This window comes from Nematolebias whitei, chromosome 8 (assembly GCF_014905685.2).
Source record: "Nematolebias whitei isolate Nwh7 chromosome 8, NemWhi1, whole genome shotgun sequence".
NCBI classification, from domain to species: domain Eukaryota; kingdom Metazoa; phylum Chordata; class Actinopteri; order Cyprinodontiformes; family Rivulidae; genus Nematolebias; species Nematolebias whitei.
The window spans coordinates 32,664,411-32,674,923 of record NC_056505.1 but is presented as its reverse complement, the minus strand read 5'-3'; the positions used below and the strand labels follow the sequence as shown (position 1 = coordinate 32,674,923).

The following is a 10,513-nucleotide window of genomic DNA, read 5'->3' as shown; positions in this document are numbered from 1 at the left end:
GTCCAACAAAATATTAGTGTGTGACCTTTTTGTTGGTGGCGACTTTTTTTTTGGCCAGTGTATATAGTAATAATAAAAAAAAAAACAGTAAATGGTAAAAAAATAATCTCACATTTTTGGCATTACAAAATAGGAAATAATTTATTGCAAATATCCAAACAAAAGACCATATTTGCATGTAACTTCACACTTACCGTATTTTAAAAAGTGTAAATTTAAATAAAAAAGCTTTGTTTTTGTAGTTCTTGCAGATTTCCAGCAGGGGGAGGTGCTGCTCAATCTAATTAACTCCGCCCATAGATAACCCCGCCCACTTTACTGCTGCCAACAGCCAACTCGAAAACTTTTCCCACAAATTTTATTTAAAGTCTGCATCTGTCTCACAATTTAGAGCATCTAAAGCAGACATAAAGTAATCGTTATGTTCTAAACGAGGAGAAAAATCATTTTCTGAGTAACTTTGATAGCAAAACAATTTATTTGCTTGATCAAAGAAGCATGGATGAATTTCACTATTCATATAATGTGACATTCAATCTGAAAAGAAAAATAAAGACAAGACAAAAATGATTTGAAGAAGGTATGGCTTTGGTTAAATAAATTTCCACTACATTGACTTGAACAGATGCCTGCTGCATCTTGAAACAGAGTGAAATAAAAATGAAGGCTCTATAAATCCCTGAAGACAAAAGGCCAAATTACCATGAATGTAGAGACAACTTAGTGGTCATACAGTAAATGCTGTAGGAAATGAGTCATGTTAGTCTCACCATTTAATCTGGCAGAGCTTCTGGCTCTTTTCCAACAGCCAACACATTTCAGTGGACTCACAGACTTGACAACAAAACAACAACTGTGGACCAACAACTTGCTTCAGTGACACAAAACACAACCTGTTCACTCAAGCTGGAATACAAAGTTGTTAATCCACAGGTGCAGTTTTTGGAAGCTCACAGACAGAGTTTACTGTTCATCAGTTTGTGTACTGCTCAACATTCACCAGTTTCTTAACGTAGTAATCACAGCAAAAATACATGATATCCGCCACAACTTCACTGCCCCCCCCCCCCCCCCCCCACTGAACAAGTGGTTACAAAACACACGCTGCAGCGGCATCATCATTAGTATTATTAATTTAACAAAAACCTTCTCAGGATAAGTCAGAAACACTAATAGTAGTGTAAGAGGTACAAACACAGTGGCTCCACTTGTGTCACGTTTTTTTTTCCCAGAATGAAAAGGAATGATTTGACAACACAAAATGTCAAAACAGCTGATTACTAACTGAATAAAACCAACAAAATTATTTTTCAATTTTACTTGTAGATAGAAAACAAACTTTGAGCTCATGACTGCATAGTGTAAAACTGATTTAGTAATATTGTTGCCTTATAACACGTATCCACACTTTCATACAAGAGCTTATGATGAAGCGACTAATAAAATCACCCAACAGTCACTTGTTTTCAACATCTGAATACTGGTTTCCCTCTCCAGTCAGAATTCGTCTATGACGCGGTCACCTGCCTCAAACTCTTCATCATAAAAAAGTATCCAAACCCTTTTGGTTCTCGCCTGTTTTAAAAAATAACATTTGTACTGCAAAGCTAAAAACGGTTACCAGTCACCCGTTCCTTACTTCCTGGATTCCACAACACACTCAGCCAGTGAGCAACATGGTTAACACAGTTTTTCATAAGTTTCAGTGTCAGAGTGATCAGCACAAGTTCTCCTCTTTCTGAAACGATGAGAAACAATGAGCTGAAGCAACACGACTTCAGGGTTACAGAAAACAACTGCTTTTGATCTTTGGAAGAAAAAAAGTCCAACACATGCTAGGAGACAAGAAATAAATGTTATGTCTTCTGCTTGCTTGACAAAAAAATAATAATACAGCACTTTTCTGGCTTTAAGAAAAAAAAAAAGTTCAATGTCATTAAAACGCTATGTCTGCATCACATTCACTGATAGACTCGAAAACAGCTTCAAAATATGTTGCTGTCAGAGGAGAGTAATTTGTGTTTACTTCAGAAAGATATTAAAACATTTAGTCAGGCAGTATGCTACTTTACCAACATAAACAAACCCAACCTATTCACACTTGATCATGGGAGAACAAGATTCTCCACATAAATCCACCTTCACTGGTGCTGAGATGATTGGCCTGACAGAAACGTGGCGCTGGGCCTGGATCCCTAACTGAACAGTTTGATGAAGCAGCTGTGACAGTAAGGTTTGTCGTTTTGCTCCTTGAAGGTGCCTTTGTTGAGTTGTTTCAAGCAGAAAGCGCAGACAAAGTGCTCCGGGTGGAACTTCTTGGACATGGCTGTGATGCAGCGCCCTGTGATGGGCTTCTGACAGCCCGAACAGAGGGAGCCGCGCCGCTCGTGGTAGTGCACTTCACAGTAGGGTTGGCCATCGTGCTCGAAGAAGCTGCCATTCACAAACGGGGTGAAGCACTCCTGCACATAAACAGATGCAGTTAAGACTAGGTTCAAGTCTTCGTGTGAAGCACACGAACACAGGCGTGATATAAACATGATGCAAACCCTGCAAACAAAGCACTCCGGATGCCAGAGACAGTTGAGCGCAGAGATGTAGTTTTCCAGAATGGCTCTGGCACAGCCGCCACATTTCGGTGCAAACATATCAAAGTAATCCTTCCTGCAGTAAGCTTTTCCATCCTTTTCATGAAAACCTTCAAGAGGAACACACGAGCACACATTGTTTCATTAATTACTGTATTTTCCAGACTAAACGTCGCTCCGGAGTAAATATCACATCAGTAAAAGAATGCCTCATGAACAGGGAAAAAACACAAATAAGTTGCTTCCGAGTATAAATCACATTTATTATGCGTCACTGCTGACCCCCGGGAAACATGGACTGGTGTCGTGACAAAAATCAATTGGTGGCTGCGGGAGCATGCATGGGACTCGATGTTGCAGTTCTTTGAAATTTAACAAGATTAACACCTACAATCAATTATTGTTTGCTCCACATCACAGCAAAGGCGTGTCTCAGTTTAACGTTTCCTTAATAAATGCACTTTAATGATCAGAACAGATTCATTTCGCCTGGGTGGCGCGGCGCGGTCGCACTGAGAACAGTCCGTCCCGGTTGGCAGATGTGCCGGGAGGCGAAGGGGCTCCGTCCCTCCACCCCTCCGCCGCCGGATGTGGGCAGCGAGGGGCGTGGTCTGTGGCCCCAGGAAGTGGCAAGGTGCAGGCAGGGGGATGCTGTAGAGCTAAATGTGGTGGTTCATGCGAGTATGAACGAACATTTAACACGGTCAAAAAATTGCGTCATGAATGGGGAAATAGGTCTGTTACGATAACAAATGTTGCTGGGCGATTGTCTCAAATTACTGAGATAAACGATAATATTGTTTGAAATTTGACAATAATAAGTAATTATTGTCAAATTTAAGAATGTTTGTTAATTTGTTTTGCATGTAGTACCTTTTTCGACCACCGGATGGCAGTATAAGACTGTTTGACCCCAAAGGATGAGGGAGCAAGCAACATCTCTAAGGAAAATGGGAGGGAGGCCCCTTGACGTGACATGGGCTGTCTCTCTCTGGTTCTCAAAATGACAGATGCTCGGTGTGGTTTGAGCTCTTTAGCATAGCATTTTTCACACCAAATTTTTCATTAAAAAATCAGTAAATAAGTTCTCAACTTCTTTTTGCAGAGAAAAACAACTTTTTACACAAAGGCACAAGTTTCAATCGTGAATTTTGGAGCTTTGACAAGACAGAGGTTTTTTCCTGAGGTCGGTCTGTTAGCTTAGCTCGTAGCTTAGCTTCTCAGCTTAGCTGCTTTTAACGATCCAAAAACACGATTATTGATTTATTTTTATCGCGACAGGCCTAAGGAGAAAAAAAAACATATAATTCGCTTCGGACTATATGTCACAGGACTGGCCAAACTATGAAAAAAAGAGCAACTTATAGTCTAGAATATATGGTAGTCTGTAATACAAAAGCAAAAATAATACTAATTCAATGTAGGAAAAAAATCCAATACCCTCTGGACCAAAGAAGGATCCACACTGAGCGCAGAAGAAGTGTTCAGGATGCCAGGTTCTGTCCAGCGCCGTCACAACTTTCTAAATGGATATGACAGCACTTATCACGATGTGAAAACTCGAACATACAGCCCACATGTGTGCAGCGCGACCATGACTCACATCCAGTATGGGCCCATTGCAGTAGTAGCATCGAGGAGAGAACAGATGATGATAGTCTCTCTCACAGTAAGGCTGTCCTTCTCGCTCAAAAAAGTTCCTGGAGCCGATCTCCTCTTGACAGTGTGTGCACACAAAGTGTTCTGGGTGCCACGTGCGGCCCATGGCGGTCACCACCTGAGCAGGAAGGAGACGTGATGAGCATGTAGTCTGCAGAGTTTAAACATTTGCATAAGCACCATTATTACTAATCTGTGAACATCAGAGTTTTGTTAATTGTGGTTAAATAAATTGTAATTGGAGTTTGTGATTGGAGTTTTCAATCAGCAGTTGTTTGAGGTTTGTCAGGCTTTAATTATGTCTGTCTGTCATTACCATGGCAGTCAGGGAGTGAAAGAGACAGGTGTATCATTACTATGGTGACCACAGTGAGCCACTGGCAGCAGCTTAAATAGGGATACTCGTTGCGCGGCTCCCGAGCCACATGCGGCTCGCCATGCTTTATTGGTGGCTCTCCTGACAGGTTACAACAATATAAGTCTGATAGGAATGTTTTGCCTCCAATTCCTTCATGTGTCCAGTTTCATTACTTTTTGTCTGTCTAAACAGATCTCACTTGTAAATGAGTCTTCTAGGCTCAATGTGACTTATCTGTCTAAATAAAGGTTGAATGAATGCCAGCACAGCCAATACATTTTTAAAACGTGCTGGCACATTGAGCAATAATTGCGCATGTCGGCTCGGGCTTCTATGTTGTGGTTTTACAACTCATACAGCACAAATAAAACTAAATAAGAATGCACCATATAAAATTGTGTTCATCTATATTTGTAGAGGAGGATGCAGGTCCGACTGGCCGGTAGAGGTAAAAAAAAAAGTCCAGGTAATCTCAGATGGATCAGCTACCGGCCGGGTGCGTCTCCGCACCTGCTGTCATCTGCAGTGAAGGAAGCAGGAGCATACAGGGCCGGTTCTAGGCATGGTCACATGAGGGGGCAGGTGGGAATGTGAAGGGGCATCTTCATCCGTACACATATTACAGCATATTCATTGTTGAGCATGGACTGTGGTATTCATTGTTATTGTTGACTTGTGTTTTCTTCATGGGACTGGGGTAATAGCTAAAAGCTGAAATTTTTACAGTCAACATTTTCAACCATGAACACTGTCAAGCAAAAACAGAGAAACCGACTGACTCGTGTCCATCTTGAATGTCTCACTGTGACAACAAATTACAAATACAACAGGACGTGCACCACAGCTTCTCATCTCAGTACTAATGTACATTTTGTTTAAACAGATAATGCGCTGGCTGTGTTTCTTTTTTGTTCATAGGTGGGTTGTTTAATTATTTTTATTTTATTGGAGTGACTTGGGGTGATATTGCAGCTCTCCCCTTGACTTTCATCTGTCAATATGGCTCTTTTGAAAATAAAGAGTGAGGATCAGTGAGCTTAAACATTTATTTTTATCTTGGTTCTCTTTACTTTTTATGCAAGATTGTTACAAAGCTGTATAGGACTTTTGGCAGCATTCTATTTTTTATTAGACACACTCGTTTTATCTCACCTGTCCCACGATTGGCTTACAGCAGGCACCACAAACTCCTTTAGCTACTGTTTGCACCCCTAGTTTGTTGAGGTCCGACTGAAGGCTACCGAGCATGTTGTCCAGTTTGTTGACCTGCGTTGGGGGCCCACCAGGAACACCAGCTTTTCCTTGAGCCATTATCTGAAATCATCCAAGGTCCAAATAGTTATAATAGTAACGTGCATCTTTGATGAACATGACAAAAGTAACTTTGTATGAAACACTTTACTGAAGTTTAAAAGTGTGAAAAACAGAGAGGATAAGAGACGGGGACTCATGCCTGGCTCGGAGGGAAGAATGGGTCATATTCTGTTTGGCAGCCTACAGACACCAGAACTTTGGGTGCAGATGATTGTACTGGCTCCTCTGGTGGTGGTCGGGCCGGGGTGCTGAAGATATGGGGAGGTTGCTCTGGCTTGGGGGCAGGAGGGTCCCGAGTTGGGGCAGGTGGAGGTGAGGCTTTAATAATCTGCTGAGGTGGAGGGGGGACTGGTTCCTGAATGCGAGTAGTTGGTAGGCAGGTAGAAGTGGGTGGAGGAAGAGGAGGTGGAGTTGGAATAGGGAGCCGATGTAGTGGAAGAAGTCCCTTAGGTTCTTCTACAACAGGGGTACGACGAGATATAGGGGGGGAGAGAGGGGGGAGAACCTTCCTGACAGCCACAGGCGACTCGGGGGGAATTACAATCTGAAGACAGAAAGAGACAGAAGGGAGCAGACAGAGGAAAATGAAGACAACTAGAGGACAAGCGTTAGATGAAAAGTGCCGAGCACACTGAAGCCAACCTTATCAACCTCACTTCCACAGCCTTCGGGACGGAAGCGCTGAGGTTTGGAAGTGACAATGACGCCCTCCGTCAGCCACTCGTCTGACTGTTTGCGCCGCCGCTCCGAGCGGTTGATCCCAAATTTACCCTGAAGCTCCTCTATGAGACGGTCCTGAGAGGAGTTCTTGTTTACAATGATGGGTCCCACCTTCCTGCGCAGCTGACCGTCTCGGTACATGGGGTGCACATTGGGAATCTCCTTAGTGCGCCTTATCATCGCTTTTAGCTGAGAGGGAACAGTGAGCACCTTATCTTACGGTTACATTAATCGTAAACCAACACAAGCAACATGCCAAGATGCTGTGGTGCTCAGTGGGCTTTAGGTCACACCTCATACTTATTGCATGCCAAGGTCCCATCTGTGCAAAATATTCTTCCATCCAGGCTTTAAGGTTTCTCAAGGGATTATAAAGTCTTCAGAAGGCAATTTGCATTAGTTTCCTTCACACAAAACTGCTGCAACAGGCCACAAAGATTTTAGTTTCAACAGCACCAAACAGTGAGGTGAATGTTTAGTATTACACTAAAAGCTGTTAGATGCCATCTATTCATGTAGCTTCTGCTTAAAATTATAAATTCTTATATTTGTTTTTATAAAGTTCAGATATTTTGTGTATTTTTGTCAAGATATGTAAGCATACAGTGCTCAACTAATTGACAATTTGGTACATTTGAGTGAAGCTCAAAGGTACAGGACAGGGTTTAATTTAGTTAGATTGGATAAATTGACTATACAACACATAAACAATTAAATAAAAATTCACACATTGTATCAGCTTTGTCTGATAGTATATAATAAGACATGAGTGCTGATCACTGAACGCTATCAAAACCATGAGTGTTGTTACTTAAAGAATCACTAGTGAGCACCATGGTAGACATAAACAAATACATATCCAATGGTTTCTTTCACCCAGTCCTAAAGCGGAGGCAAGCATGTATAAAAGCATCATTAGCCTGGAGCAGAACAACTGGTCACACTGGAGAGCAGATGCATACATGTCCTGTTGCAGAGACTCTGTCCATACTGGGAGTCTGCAGGAGGGGCAGGTCCAGGGCAACATCAGGGGTCCCGGGACACGAGGAGGGGGTCATGCACTCATCCATCCAGCTAGCTTCTGTCAGCGGAGTCATGCTGCCATCGGTGTACAGCCTCTCTGTGTAAGGCGTCATGGTGCCATCCAGCCCATCATGTAAGGACACGGACAGCTCCTCGTCAGCCCAGTCCAGGTCTCCATTCCCGTCGGTGCCTCCGTCTACTGAATCATCTGTCAGGGTGTTGGTGGCACTGGTGAAAGTGTCGGGCTGCACACTGTTTCTGTCTACAGGAAGGATAAGCTCCTCTAGCACCTCCTGCAGCATTTTGCTGTGGCAGTGTGCCTTCTCGTGTGCTGCTGAATGACTTTGTTCAAAACTCATGGCTAACAGCTTGTCTAGCTCATCATCCAGGGTGGGCTCAACCACAGAAGGTTGATGCACAGCGAGGGGGACGTCTCTCTGAGCTGCAGGTGGCACCTCATATAACTGTCTGCTGGTGCTGGTGAAAGCCAGGGGAGATGGGACCATCAGTGGAGAGACTGCAGGTGGGGAGTATGTTTTGGATGGAACGTGCACACAAGATGGTGAAGCAACACAGAGAGGGAGAGGAGTAGAGAGGGGAGGACTGAAGCTTTTTGGAAGAGGTGGATTGGAAAAATTTACATTGTGGTTCTGAAAACAAGCAGACCCCGGAGCGCAGGACAGTTTACCAGTAGTAGTTGAGGGTGAGATCCGTTCCACAGATGGACTCGAGGACTTGGGGCTTTTGCCGTCCAGGACAGTATTGACTGAGCTGAGTGAGAGGGTGGTGGTATTGGAAAGACTCGGGCTATTTCCCAACAAGCTGGAATTAGAGGGAGCAGACTGAGAGCGCACTAGCAGGGACTTTGTTTGAGATGACAGCATGGTGGCAGAGACATCTATGACAGAGTCCACATCTACATCACTGACTGCAGAGAGAGAGGAGGTGGGACTGTGGGGAGCAAGACGGCTCGGACGGGGCATCAGCATGCCACCATCGCCTCCATCCTCATCTATGTGCAGCTCTAAATCAGAAGGTAATGGGAGGAGGGGCGAGGCAGGCGGGTTGGACAGACTGTGGGAGGAAGAAGCTACTGGAGTAACAGAAGACGACACTGGAGAATGACGAAAGGTGGAAGGTGCCCCTGGTGGGTCGAACAAGGAGCCCAAAGAATTGGGCTAGAAAACAGAGAAGCAAAATGAAAATAAGAGAAAAGTGACAGAGATAATGACAAATATTTCAGGTGAGGCTCAAGTTTATTGAAGAAGTAAGAGGAGTTAGCTCATCTTGGTACCTTGAAATCAGACAAAGAGGCCATCAGTTCATCGAGCTCTCTTGTGGCGCAGGACGCTGAAATTCTGGCTTGTTGTTGAGGTGATGTATCCAAATCATTGTGACGAGTAGAAGAGCTGAAAATTACAAATAATAATGCCATTTGTAATCATAAACAATCAAACAGATTTGATCCATCGTTGGCATCACTAGGTCCTCACAAAATAGTACATTTGACAGGTGATCCCTGTGTGTGATGTAAGAAGAAATGACACATGTTGATTTCAATAAGAAAATTATAGTAATTTGTTTTTTTGGAGGGTGACTCGCTGTGGTGACCCCTGAAGAGAGAGCAAACAAAAGAAGAAGATAGAAATGTATTGTTTTTAACAATCTAGGCCTAGAGAGGGCAGCTCGAAGGTTAGGAGATGTGCTATAATCAATTATAGATTGTGAGGTTTAACGAACAAAGCAATTTAGTAGAGATGCACAATATTATTGGTATGGTATCGGCCGATATGAGCAATAATTAAATATCGTACATTCCATCAAAATAACTTAACAATATAAAATACGCTGTTTTATACATACATACGTATATATATACATATATACAGTGAGGAAAATAAGTATTTGAACACCCTGTGACTTTGCAAGTTCTCCCACTTAGAAATCATGAAGGGGTCTGAAATTTTCATCTTAGGTGCATGTCCACCATGAAATAAATAATCTAAAAATAATAATCCGGAAATCATACTGTATGATTTTTAAAATAATTTATTTGTGTGTTACTGCTGGAAATAAGTATTTGAACACCTCCCAATCAGCAACAGTTCTGGCCCTCAAAGACCTGTTAGTCCTCCTCTATAACGTCCACCTCCACTCCACTTATTATTCTAAATTAGAAGCAGCTGTTTGAGGTCGGTAGCTGCATAAAGACACCGGTCCACCCCACACAATCAGTAAGACTCCAACTACTAACATGGCTAAGACCAAAGAGCTGTCCAAAGACACCAGAGACTAAATTGTAGACCTCAACAAGGCTGGAAAGGGCTACGAGGCAACTGCCAATCAGCTTTGTGATAAAAGATCAACTGTTGGATCCTTAGAAAATGGAAGAAGCTAAACATGACTGTCAATCTCCCTGGGACTGGGGCTCCATACAAGATCTCACCTCGTGGCGTATCAATGATCCTAAGAAAGGTGAGGAATCAGCCCAGAACTACACGGAGGAGCTGGTCAATGACCTGAAGAGAGCTGGCACCACTGTTTCCATGGTTACTGTGGGTAATACACTAAGACGTCATAGTTTAAAATCATGCATGGCACGGAAGGTTCCCCTGCTTAAATCAGCACACGTCCAGGCCCATCTTAAGTTTGCCCATGACCATTTGGATGATCCAGAGGAGTCATGGGAGAAAGTTCTGTGGTCTGATGAGACCAAAATAGAACTTTTTGGTCTTAATTCCACTCGCCGTGTTTGGAGGATGAAGAATATGGAGTACCATCCCAAAAACACCATAGCTACTGTGAAGCATGGGGGTGGAAGCATCATGCTTTGGGGGTGTTTTTCTGCACA

General features: G+C 43.1%; 1 protein-coding gene across 1 annotated transcript in view; it reads right to left on the bottom strand.

The window, feature by feature from the left end:
• Positions 1-1,354: 1,354 nt before the first annotated feature.
• The window catches only part of pxnb (paxillin b), a 39,392-nt gene continuing 30,233 nt past the window's right edge, over positions 1,355-10,513 (bottom strand). Inside the window, exons 6-11 of the mRNA XM_037681203.1 lie at positions 8,957-9,071; positions 5,758-5,919; positions 4,192-4,365; positions 4,029-4,110; positions 2,550-2,698; positions 1,355-2,462 (exon numbers count right to left, since the gene is read on the bottom strand). Coding sequence (XP_037537131.1) covers positions 2,196-2,462; positions 2,550-2,698; positions 4,029-4,110; positions 4,192-4,365; positions 5,758-5,919; positions 8,957-9,071 — 949 coding nt within the window. The 3' untranslated portion in view covers positions 1,355-2,195. The remainder of the gene's footprint in view (positions 2,463-2,549; positions 2,699-4,028; positions 4,111-4,191; positions 4,366-5,757; positions 5,920-8,956; positions 9,072-10,513) is intronic.